Source organism: Chaetodon auriga, chromosome 2, assembly GCF_051107435.1.
Source record: "Chaetodon auriga isolate fChaAug3 chromosome 2, fChaAug3.hap1, whole genome shotgun sequence".
NCBI lineage: Eukaryota > Metazoa > Chordata > Actinopteri > Chaetodontiformes > Chaetodontidae > Chaetodon > Chaetodon auriga.
In genome coordinates this window covers 17,831,399-17,851,762 of record NC_135075.1, presented here as the reverse complement: position 1 = coordinate 17,851,762, position 20,364 = coordinate 17,831,399, and the positions used below count along the sequence as shown (strand labels likewise).

General features: G+C 41.8%; 1 protein-coding gene across 1 annotated transcript; it reads left to right on the top strand.

Moving 5' to 3' along the window:
- The first annotated feature begins 821 nt into the window (after positions 1-821).
- Positions 822-20,364, top strand: camk1a (calcium/calmodulin-dependent protein kinase Ia). Its single transcript, XM_076759473.1, has 12 exons — positions 822-1,375; positions 2,897-3,015; positions 11,837-11,968; positions 12,941-13,015; positions 13,706-13,844; positions 13,930-14,056; positions 14,337-14,412; positions 14,493-14,605; positions 14,699-14,777; positions 15,713-15,800; positions 15,975-16,149; positions 17,744-20,364. Exons 2-12 carry the CDS (start codon positions 2,930-2,932, stop codon positions 17,845-17,847), a joined length of 1,194 nt encoding a protein of 397 aa, XP_076615588.1. The 5' UTR covers positions 822-1,375; positions 2,897-2,929; the 3' UTR covers positions 17,848-20,364.

Here is a 20,364-nt window from a genome sequence, read left to right as displayed (position 1 = left end):
TAGTAACATTAATAGGCACACGAGTCTACAAGAGTGGTCCTAATTTTTATACAGCAGTGTGAATTTGCTGAGGCAGATTTTACAATTGGCTTCACAACAATAATAATAAACTGCTAATACCAGTGTATAGAGTGAGAAAACCAACAACCTGGGATGAAACAAGGTCGACGTGGGCCTAAAAACATGCAGCAAGACAAAACACCTTATCAGATCAGTAATAGTCATATTAATATATCATTTATCATCAGAAGTGAGCAAAGAAAAACTTAAAGTGACTGGAGCTGGGACAGGTAAATGAGTTAAATGTTGAGAACTAACTAACTAATTCATGGGTTTGAGCACTGCCTTTTGTTTTACTACAAAAGGCAGTGAACTTTATTGTGCTCGTCTTTAAGTGCTCTTCAATCCATTACTGGAGGGTGAAATCGGAGGTTAGATGGTTTAGTGATGGGGAAGAAGAAATTATCTGTTTGCATCATGATGAAATACAGTGAACTTCAACATGGGGTATGTTCAAGTTAGCTGTTGACTCGCGTGAAAAGAAGTTCTCTTCCATTGACAACAACTGATTGACAATAGGGAGTACACAAAGCAGGAACACACAGTGTGGAAACAAATAGCGCAGCACTGAAATCTGAGCTGATTGTTAAACTTTTGATGAGACTATCAGAGAGATGGTGAGTACACTTTTTGGTTCTAAGTGTTCCTGTATTTTGTTATTTGTCCACACTCTGCAACAGAGGGTGGCGGGCCCCCACAGCTGTGATTGGCCCCTTGACAGCCAGTGTCCAGGTGGACTGTGGGAAGGGTCCCGTGAGTGTGACATTGTTGATGGTATGTGTAAGAGAGAAGCAGGGCGTTGCCTCAAGATTAAAGGAAAATCAGGGCGTCTGTTCCCTGCAAGTGTACATTAGGCCCACTGGTTTAAAAGCGCACCGGCCCTCCATCATTCTGCAGCATCTTTTCACTCTGAACTTTTATTTCATACATGTGTGTGCCTTGTCAGAGCTGTATGCTAAATTATTCACAATGACACGTTATGCCTCCTTTGAAAAGCATCTAAAATTGCCTGCATGCTCTTCCACAGCGAGAGCGCTCCCAAGTGCGCTGCGGGAAGCTCGCAGAAAATGACAAGCAGATGCACCGACAAGCTGCTCGCATGGAACAGACGGCGGCTCGACTATCATGAGGTGAATCGCAGATCGCGTTGTTAAGAGAACAGTGAGTGATTTTGTGCTGCACTACGTCCACAGACGTCTGGTTTTCTTGACGTCAGGAGAAGTCTGAGCGGACCCGGCGCTGCGCACAAGCACAGCAACCACATCGCTCCCAGAGGGAAGGAGAACGCATCACCGCAACACAGATCGCCATTTAGGTATGTGTGTGTGTTTTCTTCCCACTTGCATTTTCACCGAAACGCTTCATCAACCGTGCAGGTTTTTGTTTTTCCATCGGCAGTAAAACTTGTAAAGCTTTCGGTGCGCCTCCATGTCGCATGTCTGCAGCCTCCCGATTTCACCCAAAGATGCTGTCTTCCTTTGACTGCCGTACCCTTGAGCGCTGCAGTACGGCTCGCACACCCACATCGCCTTTTCTCTCTGCAGCCTACATGCATGATCTCCAACACGACACTCGGGTTCGGTATTGCAGACATATTGCACCGGCAAAATGGTTTATTTATTTGTGTTTTCTAAATTGCCATTCAGCCGCCCGCTTGTCATTCACGCCCTGCAGCCTTAATGCAGAGCAGGCTGCCAATTGTTTCTCGGTGGAATACAGTTTGACCAGAGCTCTTGTATTTGTGGATCTTTTGTTAAAAAAAAAAAAAAAAAAAAAAAAAAAATTCAGAGCAACCTAATTGTTTATAGCCTCAGATGTTAAATATAGCTCAGGTCCCCCAGCTGGTATCGGCCTCGATTAACCATGCGTTTGTTTTTTGAGATGTCCCTTTCTTGCGATTGTCTCTGCTGCACTATTTGTCCTACTTTCAAGCTGTTATTTGTTGCTATTTATTGTGGCCTGGCCGGTTGTCAGCAAAGAAGTCTGGAGTTATTGCGGCTTTTTTCCTTCGGGCATATCTTTATTTTTGTCTTGATTTATGTGAATGTGTTTGTTCTCCGTCATTTGCTATTAACACTTTCAGCCTTGTAAAAGTTTTCTGTCTCATTGTTTTCTCCCCTGTGAAATCAAGAATAACACAAGAGCAAAGATTTAAGAAATAAGACACTGCAGTGCAGGCCAGGCCTACAGCTTCAGTGCTGTCTTTTACTCTGATTGCACTTCTTCAGCTTATTAATTAGTCTTCATGCATATTAAAGCAAACATGCTACTAACTCGCCTTCTTGCCATTCAGTCCAATCAAACTTTGTGGCGTTAAAAATGCATGCAAGGGCTGCAGTAACCCCAACGCTTAATCAGGAAAATCAATGGTTTGTTTAATGGCTTTATGCAGCAATCACATCAGTCAGCCAAACTGTAATGGACATTCTGTTAAAGTGATGCAGAGGCAGAATATGGCTCACAGCCTCAGTACTCAGTTCATAATCAGCTACATGAAACAGTGCAAGGATGCCTATTGATTGTCGTGTAATATTTCAAGACTTGTCCATTATTTCCCCCACAGTGTGCTGGAATGATGCACACTAACACGATGAAAAACCATGTTGCCTGTGAGGGATTTTTTGTCTTAAACACTTATTTTCTTTTAAAGACATTGGTCTCATATTCTATCATTGGTTCACTTCACCTCAGTCGTCCTGATCGTCCATACATTATCAGATTTGATCACACATGCTGTTCGTCAAAGCTTAACTGTGCATGTACTCTGACTCTATTCACTGTTTTTTTTTTGTGTGTTTTTTTTTATTGTTATTACTCTGTTCTTTCTGCCCTGTAGCTGTAGTGTGGCGAATCCGATCAGCGTTGTAGGATGCCTCTTGGAGAGGATGGAAATGGATGGAAAAAGAAGACATCAGACATCAAAGAACATTATGACTTCAAAGAAGTGCTGGGAACGTAAGTTGCACTGAGAGTTTAGTGCTGTTATCAGGGCCAGGATGGATTACCAAAGGGGCAAAAAGGGCAACTGCACCAATGGCCCCAGACCCTTAAGGGTCCTGAACACCTCAGCATGTATCCTGCAGGACACTGCAACTTTTTTAAATGAGGGTTTGTCCAGAGGCCTTATCTTAGAGTGTGCCCTTTGTCAAAAGTGCTCTTTAGTATCAGATATTTTTGCTTTTCTTAAATGGATCACATTGTGTTTAAATCAAATTACTCAAAAAGAAAAAAAACAATTGTCAAGCATTAAGCAAAAAAAAAAAAAGCTCAATAAAGGCAATATATGTTAATTGATTAATTAATATGTTAATAATTGACAAGATTCTTACCAGACAGCGTTTATGTTTCACTTGTCTTGCTGAGATTTTATTTCTGGAGTAACTTAATGCTTGAAACTAGAATTTCCAGAATTAAAAAGCTGATTGATCAATACTGACAAGTACAAAGCTGCTTTAATGAAGTCAGACTTGTTTGTATGCAGACATGAATGTATTTTTAGTCTGGCCACATTACTTTTAAGATAACTGTGGGTCTTTGAGATAAGTTATTTTTATTTGTTTAAAAATCTTGGTAAGTGAAATTTTCCTGTACTGCTGACAGACAATTTAGTTTATTTTATTGCTTTTTTCCTTGTTTTGAGCGCTGAGATCTTGCAGTACAGTAGCTTTTTGGAGTTTGAGGCAAAATAAAATGAAGCTGCGTTGTGTAGTCTGCTGTGATTGATGGGTACTTGCAAGTAACACAATGTACAGAGAGCTGGAGAAACAGGAGGGTCAAAAGTCACCCACCGCTCATTTTCCCTCCATCTGTCCATGCTGTCAGGGCTGCACTGTTTGGGTCGTGACCCTGGAGTCTCCAAAGAAACTTGACTGACATTTTGGACGTGCCTAACACTTATGTCCATTTTGACCCAAACTTGTGTTGTTCTTGGCCACTGTTGGACGCTGACTCAACTGTTTCCCACTCGCCTGAAAGTATTCAAAGATACATTATGTCCCCGGCCCATCTGACTTCAGTCTGAGCAGCACAAAAACATGTTAAATGGATTACAGTTAAATTTTATGTGTGTGACTGGTCAACGTCAGTGCGAGATAATCAGCAGAATATATGAAAATAAAATAATTAAAGACTGAACTGAGTCTAATTTTGGGAACAGTTTGCATTTTTCCCAGTTGGTCTTCATGACTGTTGGTGACCATGAGTTTAAAATGACAGTGCTGAAGCCAGAGCTGCAATCAATCTACATGTTTAACGTGCATGGGTTTTATTTGCACATGTAAATAAGCGTGTGCAGGCATGTGCGCATGGCTGCATATGAGTGTGTTTGTTACTAAACAGCATCATTATTCTTCCTGCCGTGGACATTACCTCAGTATTTCAGCACATGAGTAACTGCATTTCAAATTTAACACTGATTTATGCAGTCAAAGCAATATGACATGGACAGATACTGGCAGATTCACACTGAGGACTTTATTTTAACCATTACACACAAATGATCTATACTGTATAGCAACAATCCCCAAGACAATCCTGCCAGGCCAGTATATAGATAACAGATATGCGTATAATGTGGAATGCACATGACTGATATGACAGGGGTAATGATATTTAGGCAGTTTGGCCTTCATGTCAGCTCTGACTTGCTTCTCTTGTTGTGAGGAGAGAGGGAAGAGTCCTGAATGGATGCAAGGCTGTTCACAGTGCTCGAACATTTTTCTCTTTGTATGAAAGCAGTGAAAGCTTCTACTTTCCCTGAACTAAAGTCGAATTAAATTCAGTGCTTCTTTTATTGCCCAACACTTGTTCGTAAACATATTACAAGACAAAACCCGATGATACCTGTAATCTTTTAATAATGCCCGTCTCTCTCTGAATGTGTCAGAATCAGCTGCACCTTCCTCTGCTCATGTGATGATTGTCCGCAGGGATGTGAGAGACAGTAGAACAGCTTATTTATTTCTCTCCATTTCTCAAGCAGTCAAGAGCACGCCTGTGCTTATGGCAGGTCACATAAACCTGTTCCTGCAGCTCGATTTGTCTGAAAAAGTCAAGTTCAAGCTCATCTTACCAATGCATATGATGTAATCTGGTAGCGGCTTCCTTTACATTAACCCCTGATTGCATTTGCTTATTGCTGGATACTCTGAAATCCCAAACAGATTATGTTTACGTTTTGATTTAATGCCTCATTTTGTAATAATCTGCTGAATTTATCTTCCACCTGCGGGGTAAGGGTTGCCTTGCAGTTGGTAATGGTGAGGGCTGGACTGATACAGACCTGTGACTGCGCTCTCCAGGGGGACAGGATCGAGCCCAGATGGTCGGGCGGCACCTCTCCGCCCCCCCCAAACTAAGTACAAGTGACCTAGCTCACGTCCACCTGTGATGACACGAGTGTGCCATATGGAGTGTGGTTGTTTTCCTTCTTCTTGGAATCACACCTGCTTCCCCAGAGAGGCTGCACAGAATCAGATTTTAATGACTGCGCAACTCTGGTTCACATCCAAAAAAGTGAAATAGCAGTGGGAAGATGATGAGGCTGTCTGGTTATGTCGAGTGCTGTAGGAGGACATCAAATAAGTCTCCACCAGACTGTGTCTCAGAGCTCTGCGTGCTGTATGAAATGCACTTTGACTGGCAGTTTGTATATTTGGGAATTCATGACTGCTGCTAAACGCTGATAACTTCTGTTATGATTCCACTAAGACTCGCAGCAACTTAAAACAGTGATTGTAATTTCAAGTATGATATTAAGGGTTACGTAACAAGGATTGAAAGAGTGAATCGCCAGGATAGCATGTTCCCTTATTTCAGAAAAAAATGGGGAGGGGGTGGGCTGTAGTAATATCCTTTCCCTCCTGTCATTATAGCCGGACCTGGCAGAGGGCAGAATTAATGTGTTGACGGAAAGCTCCTTATGCTCGGAGAGAAGATTACAGAGGAGCTTTATCCAGGAATTCAGTGTGCGAAGTTAATTGATTTATGTTGAAATATTATATTCAGATCCAGCTAATCCTCACAGTTCTACCTCTGTTTGAAGTCCACTTCAGGACAAGCTGTCCTCAAGGTGGCAGATGAAAAAAATCCACCCACTCTGCAGTTACCGTGTCTGTCACCTGTTTGTTCGTATACGTTTTGACTTTTGTTATTCTCATTAACATATAATTATGTCATTTACAGAGGATGGACTGAACGAGATCCGGAAGTCGTCTTTACATAGTTTTTGCTAAAGACTGTAGATGGCGGGGGAGAGAGTACAGCAGCTCACCCATCACTGTAGTTGTCATAGGATATTGTTGTAATCAGTGTAATTACTAGAAGCAGCGTCTGTGTCAACTCTGTCTTTCGCGGACGTCTTTTTCTTTTACAGTTTGATTAAATGTCTCATACTCGGAGATCTGCTTGATTGAGTTTGATGTGTGTATGAAATAGGATGTTGGGGCGAGACTTACAGGCTCATGAGCAGTGATATTGATGCACGAGCATACAGTAAGTTCAGTTTACGAGTCCTGTGGACAGAGACAGCCCTGCGAGCTGGCAGCTTATCCGACAGAAATGAAGAGCATGGGGCCCGTTAACAAAATAATTTCAGACAACAACACAGCAGTAAACAGCGCTAAGCATCCACAGTGGAGTACTACCCTTTTAGATCACTCCACCGTACAACCATTCACGTAACAAAATATTAACACGATGCATGCATGATAGAAACCTGCAAAGAGCTGCAGAATTTGGTGTTGATTCTCGGTTGGAGCAGCGGTACAACACCCCTTTCATAGTGATTCTTTGTTGAAATATCAACCCTGTCTCCTAGACATTATGTTTATATACAAATAATTTGCATGCATAATTAACATTGTGCTGACAAACGTAATCACGACCCGGATTATGTTCAGAATCAACATTTATTTCAGCGAATGAAAAATAACACATTATATAATGTGGTGGAGTCGCTGGGGGATGGTCAGGGTGGATGGAGGACATACAAAGTGCAGGACAGTCACACCAGAATCCAAGTTTTGCCTCTAGTCTGTTGTTTGGTTTGGCAACTAAAGCACTCTGGTTAAGCTTGGGGATAGATCCTGACGGCTGCTGACTTTTTCTGCATTGAAACAGACCATGATCAAGTCCTAGATGAAACCATAAAAAGTTGAATATTACATTGTTAAAGATACGTTCAATATCGACATTTTTGTGACTTGCAAAGTATTTTAATTAACAGTGATTCCCTGATTATGGTTATAGAAAATGGAATTCAGTTGGCATCATGTTTCCCTCAAAATGGATTTTGCAAATGAGTTGTATATAAACGCCACTTATAGAAGACTCTGAAATACACATTTTGGCTCAGCATATTTGGCATGTGATACAACAAAGGATAACAGTAACGTGTACTTTAAATGTCATATACCCTTGAAGAAGAGACAAAGATATTAGATATGAGGCCAGTTTAAGAATTACTTGTGCAGTCCGGGTGGATAATGTGTAGGAGTATAAATACTGTGACTATGCAGCACTAAACACTGTTTGAAAGTACTTGCGCTGGTTGCTTTGTTGATAAAGAAGAGCAGAGGAGTTAAGAGGTTTGACATAAACATGACTTTAGCAGAGTAGATGGAAAATATACAGTTGTACAATTGTTAGTGAATGGCTCAGTCCCAAGACTCGCTCATATGAAGAAAGTTCCATCATAATGATGGAAGAATCAATCTGGAGATTGTTTGGGATGGTACCACAGGCCCATGTCCACGTATATCTGCGTGTCTGTTTTTGTCTCAAACACACACATACATCCAACCAGCACACGCACAAAATGGATTAGGCTAAAAAGAGAAAGCTTTTTTGGGACTTGGAGGCATGTTGGGCCGGAAGGCAGCGCTTGCATCAGGTGAGATCGATAGACTGCTGGATGCTCATAGCTGCAACAGGTCTGACTCTGCCTGATTGATGGTGCATCTTAAAAACAACAGGAAAAAACAGTGTTTGCCACTGCAGCAAACATCCATCACACATCCGTCATTTTGAGTGCAGAGGGCTTTAATTATATCACACTCTCGATCGTGTAGTTAGTTACTGTCAAACCAGACCAAAGCTGATGGCCAACACGACAGTTTGTCTGCTTGGAGGGACTGGACGAGCTAATTGAACTTATGATGTGGATATTTAATACACCTTGAACACCCAATGGATTGTAATTGTGCACTTTTACCAAGAATACAAGTCTACATTAATATGTGTCTTGCCACTGGCTCCATGCAGTAGTGGACTTCCTTGTTTACACTGTCCGATGCTCTCTGATTGGACGCTGCCACAGATGCTGCTTGATGACCATTGCTAAAGGATTTACTAGCTGAGACATCTTTTATGTTTGACTGGTGCAACATGGTGAAACTTGCTAGAAACCACTGTGAACTTTATGTCTTAGTGATGGATTTACAAACAGTCCTGGTTTCACCTTTTCTCCTCTTCATAAGCTCAAGACTAGTTATAATGTCAGTTTTCATTATGTGGAGATTTACTCATTGGTTGTTTAAAGGAATTAAAGAAATTAAGGCATACCTACATTTACAAAGGACTGGCGGTTAAAGGACCGATGTGTAGGCTTTAGGGGAATTTAATGGCAGAAATGCAATATAATATTCACATATTGCAACTCAGAGAGGTTGCACGTGCACCTTACAGTGCAGCTGTCTTTTTACTTAGTTTACCAACAGCCCGTCATGTTAAAATTCACAATGATAAATTGTCAGGTGGAGCTGCAAAGACATGGAAGACAGCAATAAGGGCACACTTATCACATGGAAAGCACTGCGAGACGCTGACAGCGATATGAGAATGTGTGAATCAATATTTTCCCTCATGGACAGCTGGGCTTACAGTGTCCTCAACAACTTGTGTATGTGTGTGCGTGTGTGTATGCATGTGTGTATATGCATGTGTGTTTGCGTGTGTGCCTATGCATATGTGTGTATGCATGTGTGTTTGCGTGTGTGACCCATGCTGTGGTGTTCATGTTGTGTTGATGGCTTTGGGGCAGACACCATCACTCTGCTACAGATTCATGATCACCAGACATGGACTTTAATGTCTATCTATCTATCTATCTATCTATCTATCTATCTATCTATGTAACTGAGGCTTAGTTTATCTGCACAAATGTCTAAAAATACGCTGTGACAGTCTTCTTCATGTGCACAAAAACAGCCGAGCGTCATCTATGAGTCTTGGAGTCCTGAGACTAATGACTCATATGAAACTTAATTATTTCAATTTGTCAGCCGCGAGTTCATGTGCATGCCAGGCTTATTTACTGGCATAAAATAGATAAAATGATGTGTCAAGATTTCAGTGGTCTGTTGCTAACTGCTGGTGGATTAAAGAAACTGTTCTGTAATCTGAGAGTGAACAAACTGAAATTTATTACGCTGGACAATAAACGATGTTCTTCTTCCATCTCATTTCACAGCTGTCTAATGTTAAAACGTATGCATTCGCCATCGGTTCAGAAAAACAGCTACAGTAGCTCCCTCCCTTCCTCTCTCTACTGTTCCTCTTCCCAAACCCCCTGAGAGCCCACCCCTACTACGTCTCCAAGTAGAAATTAGCAACTGGATGGTTAATTACAATGTGTCTCGCGGCGACAGCAGAAAACTGTGTGCGCAAGCATTTTTTTCCTTTTTGGAGCAGCAGATAAATCATGGATCACAAAGAGTTGAATTTAAGTTAATATGAGTAGATCATAAATTACTCTAAATGGCATCTTTCAATCTAATAATATTGTTTCTAGTCTCGGGAGAAAATTGCAGAAACAGTGTCAAACTCATCTCGCCAGTTGACAAATCTGACAATAGGAGCAGGGAAAATAACAGATCCTGTTACTTTACTGATACTGCTGCTACCGTTATTATTTAGCTGTGTGGGTGGGATCTGTTACATAAAAAAAACAATGTTCTGGTTCGTTAGTTTTGAGGATTGCATTGCTCTCATTGCGCCATGTTGCTGCTCAACACTATTTTTATAATCTCTGGTTGAAGCCGTGTTTCCTTGTCTTAGATTGATTCATGAAGCTAACCAGTAGAGCGAAAATGATTAGTTGAGTAATTGAATAGTCAACTGGCAACTATTGTGACTGAATTTAAATCCCCAAAAAAGCCAAATATTCTCTAGTTCCATCTTCTGAAGTGTGAGTAATTGCTTCTTTTCTCTGTTTTCTGTCATTGTGAGCATCTTTGGATTTTACATTGTTGGTCTTACAAATGAGACATTTTGAAGAGCCCACCTTGGATTCTGGGAAACAGTGACAAGCATTTTTTTTTCTCTATTTTCTAATATTTAATAGACAAAATTCTGAATTGCTAAAAATAATCATTAGTTGCAGCCCTGTCGTGACTCTTTGACCCTTCTATTTTAAACATCCAGTAAGGCTAAATAGATTTTTACTCACCGATTACAGAAGTTTAACGCTCTGGACCCTCTGTGGAAACCCTGGCTGTAAAAGCTGCAGACTTAAACACATTAAAATGCTTTTATGGGTCGATGAGAATTTGAGCTTTATGTGATTTCACTTTGAGATTATTTTAAGGACTTTTTAAAAATGAAACCGGAGATGTGCGTGAGGATCGTCCCGCCTCGTGTGCGTCAGCGTCACTATGCAAACGTTTCTGCCGCGCTGGTTCATTGAGCACAAGATGGCCACGGTGCAAAGCCATCTCAAGGATTACTGCAGGTCCACACTGAGTATTTATTATGACATGATAACGTTGGGAGGGCGGGCTACTGAGAGAAGGTCAGGTTGCACAACAACTCTTTGGCTCTGTAATGAACTATGAATAAGCATTAGATGCAGAATAAACAGAAAGTGTATTACACGGTTTCTTTCGCTGCATCACCACTGTGAAGTCTGCACCTTTTATTCAAGGTTGCAGACTCAAGTGGCTTCTCGTGTGCACCACAGTGTGACAGCTGGGAAAGCAGAGGGAGTATTTGCTAAAGCATGAACAGTGAACTTCCACTGTGTATTGCATGACAGTACTGTTTCACACGCATGTAAAGGATCCCTGCGGTTGCTAACAATGTTGGTGCGTTCAGGCCTCCTCCTGAGCTCCCTCCCACGCTCCTGTGGGGAGACTGTGTAAATACACACTATTCCCTTTCTCACCATCACCATAATCCATAATGCAGTCTAGTCTCCCTCAGAAACAGCCGCACTACAGTCACTGTATCTATTATTGAACGGATTAAAAATAGTTTCTCTTTTTTAAAAGCAACTGATATTACTATAAATGTCCGTATGTGACTGTTCACCTCGCCTCCTGAGCTCAGCCCCAAAACCTCTCGGCAATGTCACTGTTTTGAATTATTCATCTAAACACCACTCACACTCACACACACACACACACACACACACACACACACAGATGACTGAATGTGAGGTATTTTGAGATCTTTCTAAAAAGCTCTGGTGTTGTGGTTAGTCCAGAGACAGTTTTTAGGAGGCCACAACTAGATCTAATAACTGGGCTTTATGTTAGTGGGGGAATCAACCAAAAACGCACCTTTGCACTGATTTAAAAAATGATCTGCATTAAAAGCTCTGAATACTCTGTCTCGTTAGTACCTTCTTTTGTGCACTACTTTCCACCCATCATGGCCCGTAGCATAAGAAGAATGAATCCTACTTTAGCTCTCCGATCTTGTCCACTTCACCTCACACTCCCACACATTTCTCCTTCTTTCTCTAATGTGTGCATAAATTTGTGTGCTTCTGTTTTAGGGGAGCTTTCTCCGAGGTGGTTCTAGCAGAGGAGAAGAGGACTCAGAGGCTGGTGGCCATCAAGTGCATCCCCAAGAAAGCGTTGGAAGGCAAAGAGAACAACATTGAAAATGAGATTGCGGTACTACACAGGTGAGGTCAAGTTCCTCGTGATGTGTCAGCAGCGGTTTGGTGTCCAGTGCCAGGAATTAGCCAGAGCAGCATCTTACAGCAATGCATGTGCAGATGCAGAATATATGCAAGGGGTCAATTGAATGGGTGACTAAATGCACGGTGTCAGTAGAAACAGTAGGATTGTGCACCGGAAATGTCAGGAGTAAAGAAGATAGACCTATTTTTAGTGTCCCTGTTGCCAGGGCAACAGCACACAGAGGCGGAGATGGTGTGGAGTTCCCCGCAGCAGTGTGCTGAAGAAAGAGAAAGAGACATGGAGGGTGGAGACGTGCAGAGGGGGGTAGGGGATGATAGGAGGAGGGAAACACGGAAGAACGGGAGGAGTGGAGTTTGGCCAAACACCCCAAGTCACCATCGGATAAATGAGAGAGAAAGTTTCAAAAAGGCTGAAAAAACACAGAGGGGGTCTCTGTTTCCGCTGAAAGTCACTTTAGCTCCTCTCAGCTGCCGATGTGTTACAGCAACGAGCTCTCGACTCTACTTGAAAGCCAAGAGAGATGCTCGACTGTCTGCTGGTTCATAACAATAAATGATGCAGTTCATTGTGTGTCTGTGTGTGTGACACTGTGTGTGTGTGTGTGTGTGAGAGAGACTAACATTTGTTATAGTCACTGTGTCACACCCTGTACTCTCCACAGCTGTTCCTTGTTAAAGGTTCCAGCTGCAGACGCATGTCGTTGTCATTTACTCTGCATCATGTGTTTGATCTGAGCGGCTTTCCCAATTTGTCTTTGAGGGCGAACACACAGGTTTAATGCCAGTTTACTGTAGCGCTGCACGATGAAAAGAGAGAACAGGTCGCCCTAAATTTCAGTTATGCAGCAAGAATGCCATCTGGTGACCAATTGACAGGAAGCGTTAAAGAAATGTGGCTCAACTGAAAATGCAGCATGTCTTATCTGATGATTTCTTTCCTTTTATCTTCCTCAGAATCAAGCACCCCAACATTGTTTCCCTGGAGGACATCTTCGAAAGTACATCCCATCTATATCTTGTCATGCAGCTGTGAGTTCTTCTTCCTCACACAGTTAAATGATAGAAAGCATTTAGCAGGTATTTTTTTTACTGTGACACAACGATCTGCTTCATCAGTTTGTTGATTCACAGAGAATTAATCAGCACCTCTAGTTCAGGATATCAAACGGGGTTATTTTCTGTTTTTCTCTGTTTAACATGAATGTAAAATTAATACATTTAGGTTTTGGGCAACAAAATAAAACATTTGGAAATGTCACTATAGGATCTTAGAACTTTTTTTAAGTGTCATTTTATTCATTAACTTTAAGTTAAGACACAGTTTTCCCCTCAAATAGTTTTAAACGTGTAAAATCATCTTATTCCACATTCTAGCCTCATATATATTCATATCAATCACATATATGTACATCATGTATGGTCTGTATCAACTGAAAAATTGAGCATAATCAAGACTATTATTATTATCTTAGAACTGAACCAAATATTCTAGATATCTTATGTATAATTTGTATTTTTTAATGACTTAAACGAATTAATATCCATTCAAAAAACAAAGTTCTGTGGCTTGACCAATATTAGGCTGCACAGCATGATGTTTTAATGTTTTTTTTTTTACAATAACGATGAAAGCTGCAGGCTGAACTCAATACAAACCCTCACGTCTTCATAAAGCTACAGGACTCTTCAACCTTTTTTTCCACGATTTTCCCCTTTCAGGGTATCTGGAGGTGAGTTGTTCGACAGGATTGTGGAGAAAGGTTTCTACACAGAGAGAGATGCCAGCCAGCTCATCCACCAGATCTTGGATGCTGTCAAATACCTCCACGACATGGGGATCGTCCACAGAGACTTGAAGGTATTGTTGCTCAGGGACAGCAGGAACATGACAGTTGGCCCTTTCCCTCATTTGCAAAATTTGATCTTTCCTCTTGTCTTTGCAGCCGGAGAATCTGCTGTATTACAGTATGGACGAGGACTCCAAGATCATGATCAGCGACTTTGGCCTGTCAAAGATTGAGGGAGCGGGCAGCGTCATGTCCACAGCCTGCGGTACCCCTGGATATGTGGGTGAGGCGTTTATTTCTCTGGTCATCCAGTTTCTCCTCGCCTCCCCCCTCTCTTTCATGTGAGCACTGTTTCAGCTGATATCCCCTCTTCATTCACTGCGTTACAAGAGGCTCTTTCATCCACTACTGAGGCAACTACAAGTGTTTCAGAAGTGCTCTCTACCTGTTTAACGCGACCTGCCAGATCACATGCTATCGCTGAAAGGTCAAGATTACTTGAATTCGTTTTCACTGCCGTGTCGTGTGTTTTCCACTTTTTCCTCAATGGGTGTGTTCCACAGCTCCTGAGGTGCTCGCTCAGAAGCCGTACAGCAAAGCCGTGGACTGCTGGTCCATAGGAGTTATTTCTTATATTCTGTAAGTGCGACCTCATCCATCACTGACAAGTATGTGACGCGCCTGTTTTCCAGTACTGAATGTGTTCCCACATCCCTCAGGTTGTGTGGATATCCTCCGTTTTACGATGAAAATGATGCCAAGTTATTTGAGCAGATTCTGAAAGCAGAGTATGAATTTGACTCTCCGTACTGGGATGACATCTCAGATTCAGGTACTCACTGTTACTAAAAGCATCTGCAGCAGTGAAAAGTGATCAGTGTCAGAGTGGACTATTACAACATGGGCTCCGTTTTTGTGTTTGCAGCCAAAGACTTCATCTGTCACCTGATGGAGAAAGAGCCTCTGAAGAGATACACGTGTGAGCAGGCGCTCCAGCATCCATGGTAAGAAAATCAAAAGCCTGATCTGAAAAAATGCATTCATGCTCGTCTCCTTCGGTATTTATTGACGGCACTACGACTGTTTGTCAGTGAGTTGATTGAAGGAGCTGAAGAATTTAACGATTTTGTTTTGGTTGAACTCAAATTAAGCAACAACTTTCCCCGAAGTAGAACTTATTGGCTGAAACGTGTAGACATGTGCTTACCTGTATTTTAATTAATAGCCACGCGTTATCAAAGGCTTTTTAATTCACTACCATCATGAGTGCCTCAGACTTCTTCACCAGTTCTAAACTATTTGGATCCCCAAACTGAAGAGCACTCTTTGCAAACTTTCTCTTCTTTTAACCACCAAAAACTTTGATCATATAATCATTTTTTTAAGGCATTTATCAAGAAAAAGCACCAAATGTTCTGACGCTCCAGGCGAGGATGTGCAGCTTTTACATGTTTCATGTTTTGGTAAATGAATCATTTTTGGGATGTGGACAGTCAGTCAACCAAAACAAGCAATTTAAAAAATGTTTTTTTTACATCCTTGCATAAATATTTTGAACTCTTCAAAATAATCGACTGTACTGCTGCAGCTATCAATTATTTTCATTATTTATGAATTTGTTGATTAATTTTTAAGTGATTTAACGATTAATGTCAGAAAGTAGTGAAAAATGCATATTTGAATTTCCCACAGCCAAAGGTGACACATTCAGAAACATTCATATCACATTGACGTGTCAGATCTTCACATTTGAGAAGCTGGAACCATCTTATATTTGGCATTTTTGCTTGAAAAATGATTGGAATTCATCAATTATCAAAATCGCTGCCAATTAATTTTCTACTAATGTACTAATCAACCAGTGACACTAATGAAAATGCTCTCCTCAGGCTCCTCAACTGCCTGTCTAATTGTTGTCTAATTGCTGTTGACTTTGCAGGATCTGTGGAGACACAGCTCTGGACAAGAATATCCATGAATCTGTCAGCGCTCAGATCAAGAAGAACTTTGCCAAAAGTAAATGGAAGGTCAGTGTCTTGGCTGAATCAACAGTATTAAGACTGGCAGAGCACATTTCATTCGCCTTTGCTGTTTTTCTCCCTCAGTAGCTGTCAGACACACAGCCTTTATCCTTCCTCTCTCTCTCTCTCTCTCTCTCTCTCTCTCTCTCTCTCTCTCTCTCTCTCTCTCTCCCCATGTAGCAAGCATTTAATGCCACAGCGGTGGTGCGCCACATGCGGAAGTTGCAGCTGGGCACCAGTCTCGAGGGACCCAGTCAGATTACTCCCACCAGTCCCTGCCATGGACATCTGCTACCAGAGGAGGAGGAGGAGGAGGAGGAGGAAGATGATTTGGGGAATGGGGAGGAGGAGAGCTGTAAGTCATCAGTTCACAGTGAACAAATGACCTGTGTCTCACTTCACTGATGCCACAGTGTGGATTCAGAGATGTATGATAGTAATACATATTGAGGGTGGATGTATGTGTGAAAGGGGATTAAGTTATGCTGTTAATTTAACTACGATTTCCAAACTTGTACATAGTGTTCATGTCCACCAAAGTCAAACCAAATCAAAAATTTGACAAACGTAGTGCAACATTGTAAATCATGGTATTTTAACCCTCTGGTGGCGTTGTTTTGAGTTGTCCTGTGACATGAAAGCTTGCAAATAGTGAGGCTCCTCCTTGTCTCACCGTATATCCCATGTGACGTGAACGGACTCGGGCTTAGCCTTGTCTGAGACAAATGTGTAGAAGGCGGAAAAGGAGAAGACTGAGTGAGCGTGCATCAGCCTCAGGCAATGTCGTCCAAGTTTGAGCCTCAGACAGCACCCAGAGAAGGGAAAGATGGGAGGAGTATGTATGGAAAAATGGCAGGGATGAAAGGAGGGAAGTGAGCAGATGAAGGCAAGAGAAGAGAAAACTGAGACAAATAAGAAAAGATGGGTCAACCAGGTATACACTAAGTAGGACTGACAGGTGATTAGAGGCTTAGCTGACACACGACGTTGCTCCTGAATCCTAAGTTAAGTTGTTATTTTCCAACCTGGGTCTTATTTTCATAATTCTGGCAGTTTTAACTTGCCAACTTTACACTTTGCCAATTTGGGAAATGGGACTTCCAGCAAAACAGCGTATAGGCCCATGAGGACAGGCAGTGCAAGCCTCCTAAAGCTTTCAAATAAACACGTTTTACAGAGATCGTTTCAACCTCTGCTTACTGAATGTAAAAACATAAATTAGCACCAAGGTTTGGCTGTTTTTGATGAACTTCATAGTGATTAACTCAGGACATCCAGCTGGCTAACCAAGCTAGCAGTATGGTTAGCCATCTTGCAAATGATCTTTTAATGATCAGAAATTTATTACTGTTGCTTAATGTGCAGACAGCTGACCATTTGGTCCATTTTAAGTCTTCTTTTCCAGTTGATTTTGAGGAGGCAATGGCAATCAGACCTGTGAATTACTTGACTGTCAGTCCATCTGAGGACACTCTTAACCATCCTCATAGTAGTCCGCTGCCCAGCATTTGCACTTAGTTTTCTTGAATTTCTTTAGAAGATGACAGTCTTCTCCCCTCTTCAATCTTCTCTTGTTTGCTACTACTCCTCTCACACTAAATTGACTTTAACTCACAGCCTGGCACTTGCAAACAGACCAGAGTGTGCAGATGACGAGGCAGCTGTTTGGTTTGCCGGCTGGTCGCCCCAGTAGTAGATCCCTATGCAGTTAGAAACAATATCAAATCCGGGGAGCCGTTTACTTTTGGCGAAACTCGGAAATAAGCATTTTGAAAGACTTCTGCGTTTATTTGGAAAGCTTTAGGAAAGCTTTGACCTGATATCTGTTGTCAGATTTCCTGTATCTCTGAAAAGGAGGTGGTGAGTGCAAGTCATAACCCATAGTCAATAGTCGATACCAGAATTTCCCATTTAACTTCACATGTTTGGTGTTTTGCTCTCATCTCAAGTGTCCCACTACGAGGACGGCCGTCGTGGAAGCACTGAGGGCAGCACGGATCGGGACAGCCTGAGAAGCTGCACCTACTGCTGCAGGCCAGCCAGTCGCGTCTGAGCACAACCTCCCATTGTCATGGAGCGCCCAGAGCCCGCCCGCCCAGTCTGGCCAGGAATGCAGAGTAGTTATCAGGCAGTGTCCACCAGAGTACATCCACAGCGAGCAGGTCACTGTCACAGCGTGGAGAAACATGCTGTAAGTCTTTGTCCAAAAAAAAAAAAAAAAACATACAAAAAGATTCAAGATACACACTTTTTTAACTTTGTTGCAGAACAGAATGCAAGGCTGCTCCTAGTCACAGTGGATTAAAGGAAGGGCCTGATCATCCTGAAATAAACCCCCAAGCAACCTAACATGTAGTTGTCCTTTGTGCAGCTATAGCAGACAGTGGTCATTCGGCAGTGTGTGCATTACAGGAAGTGGTTCTGGATGTTAGCTTCAGGAAAGATCCAAGCCTCTGGAGTCTCAATCAAAGATGAGCCAGTGGCCTAAAGGCAGTCCTCTCCATCCTTTTTGTTCTCACATTATCTCTCACATCTACCTCTAACCGCAGTTACTGTCTGTCTACATCCATCTGGCTCACACGCTCTACATTAATGGCAGCTTTCTCCAAAAATCTGGCCAGACAGGGCACAAAGAAAAAGCTTTCCCGAGGGGGAGACTACCGAAAGCTACTCCTGCATGTCTTTACACTCTTTCCCCATCGATGTGACTCAGTCCAGTCACTGACCAAGTAGCCAGTTAGTTGAATAGAGTTAATCTCATGGCATGTCTTCACTGCCGATGCCACCTGCCCATTTGTTCAGTTCGATCACTCTGTCTTATTTCTCATATGAAGTGTTTCTGTCCTTTTCTAAGTATTTACTACTTTTGTTTAAAGCCTTTTTTTGGAAGGTGATTCTGGGGGCTATGGACTCTATATTCTGGCTCAGACTGGGTTTGTGAAGAGTGGTTCTGACCTGGAGTGTCTGCATGCTTGTGTTGGGGAAAACATCGACAAATGTATGAATATCAAAAGGAGACTTTTTTTTTTGTTTGTTTTATGGCTGTTCTGTTATCCGAGGCTCAAACTGAGATCCCCGCAAGTCCCTAAATCACAGGAATCTGACCGTCATGTTAGGAGGAGTTATTTTGATGGTGAAAATTATGTTGAGAATCCTCCGTCATGCTCATCCGCCCTGTTCTGTTTCGGGCAAGCGTTGAAATATCCGCCTGCTGTCAGTCTCTGCGTCTCACGCTGAGTTGGAGGGATCTCAGTCTGGGCGCTCCGCCTGCTCTGTGCTGTGCACCTCTAGTGGAAGAAGTTTTGGTCTACTGTTTGCATGACCTGGTTAAATATGTTTACATGAATGATGATCAATTAGTATAAACACACATGATTATTATTACTCTGTTGTATTGAAAAATGATGTAATACTGTAATTTTGAGCTATATAATGTGAAGTGAGTAACACCAGAAGTAATGTTGACAAAGTACAACACAGCACAGTGGACTTATCATTTGCATTGACTATGAAGGCCAAGTCTACCTGAGTGACATTTCTCCTGTACTACGTTCAGTTTCAACTCAAACTTTTTTTTTCCGGTCTGTTTTCTTGCCGTCGCTTATTGTAGAAGCTGTTTATCCCCGTCTGATACCCAGGCACAGGCTGAAAAAAATACACATATCTTCATTTTACACAGGTGCCAGCCACAGTGCAAAACATGAAAAAATATACACACATATATATATATATATCACTGGGTTTGAAACGTCACCTGTCTGCCAAGGGAATAGCCTTCAGCGTGCAAGCTCGACACCTGCCCCCCCCCCCCGAGGAGATGAACTGCAGTACTAAAGCCATACAGTGGGAGGGAATGTTTTACTGTAGATTCAGATTTGTTGCCATCTTCTAAATATGTGACTCAGATGAAGGCCGGCGATGTTTTGGCAAAAATTCGACTCTTTCTGCGACAACAGGCTGAAAACACTTTAATTCTGATATTAATCATACCATACCATTATTAATTTAAGGTATGCCATGACATAATGCCATGTTGATAGTAGTTAGCTGTAGAGATAGCTAACCGACTCATATAAAAAAAAATGCATCACCTGCATAAAACTGGTTCCCTCGTTCTGTCATTGATACTTTCAGGTTCATAGTGCAGTAAAATAAGGCCATCACTCCGGATTTACATGACTGTAATTGTGGAAAATATGCAAACTGTGTGTGAAGGGCTTCATGTTAACTGTAAGATAGCCAATGTTGATGACTTTGATAATCTGGCTATTATTTGTTTGGTAATGACCTTACATTGAACCTTACCTGGGATTTGTTTCCACTTGGCTGTGTTTTTTTAAAGCTTATTTTACCCATTACAAACACATCTAAATGCATAAAGAAACACGTGTATATTATATATATAAATATAAGTATATATTGTATATCCTTTTTTTGTAAAAGCTGTTTTGAGCTACAAATGTATGGATGCAATGCATCATGGGTTATTGAACAAGATGTAAGACAATACATTGATTTGTACCCACTGAGATAAGATTGCAGGAAATGAAATAAAACTTCCTTGTCTATG

Coding starts and splice junctions, on each gene's coding strand:
- camk1a (XM_076759473.1), top strand. CDS start 2,930: ATGCCTCTTGGAGAGGATGGAAATGGATGGAAAAAGAAGACATCAGAC. Junction 13,845..13,929: donor TCGTCCACAGAGACTTGAAG/GTATTGTTGCTC, acceptor TTGTCTTTGCAG/CCGGAGAATCTGCTGTATTA. Junction 14,057..14,336: donor CGGTACCCCTGGATATGTGG/GTGAGGCGTTTA, acceptor TGTGTTCCACAG/CTCCTGAGGTGCTCGCTCAG.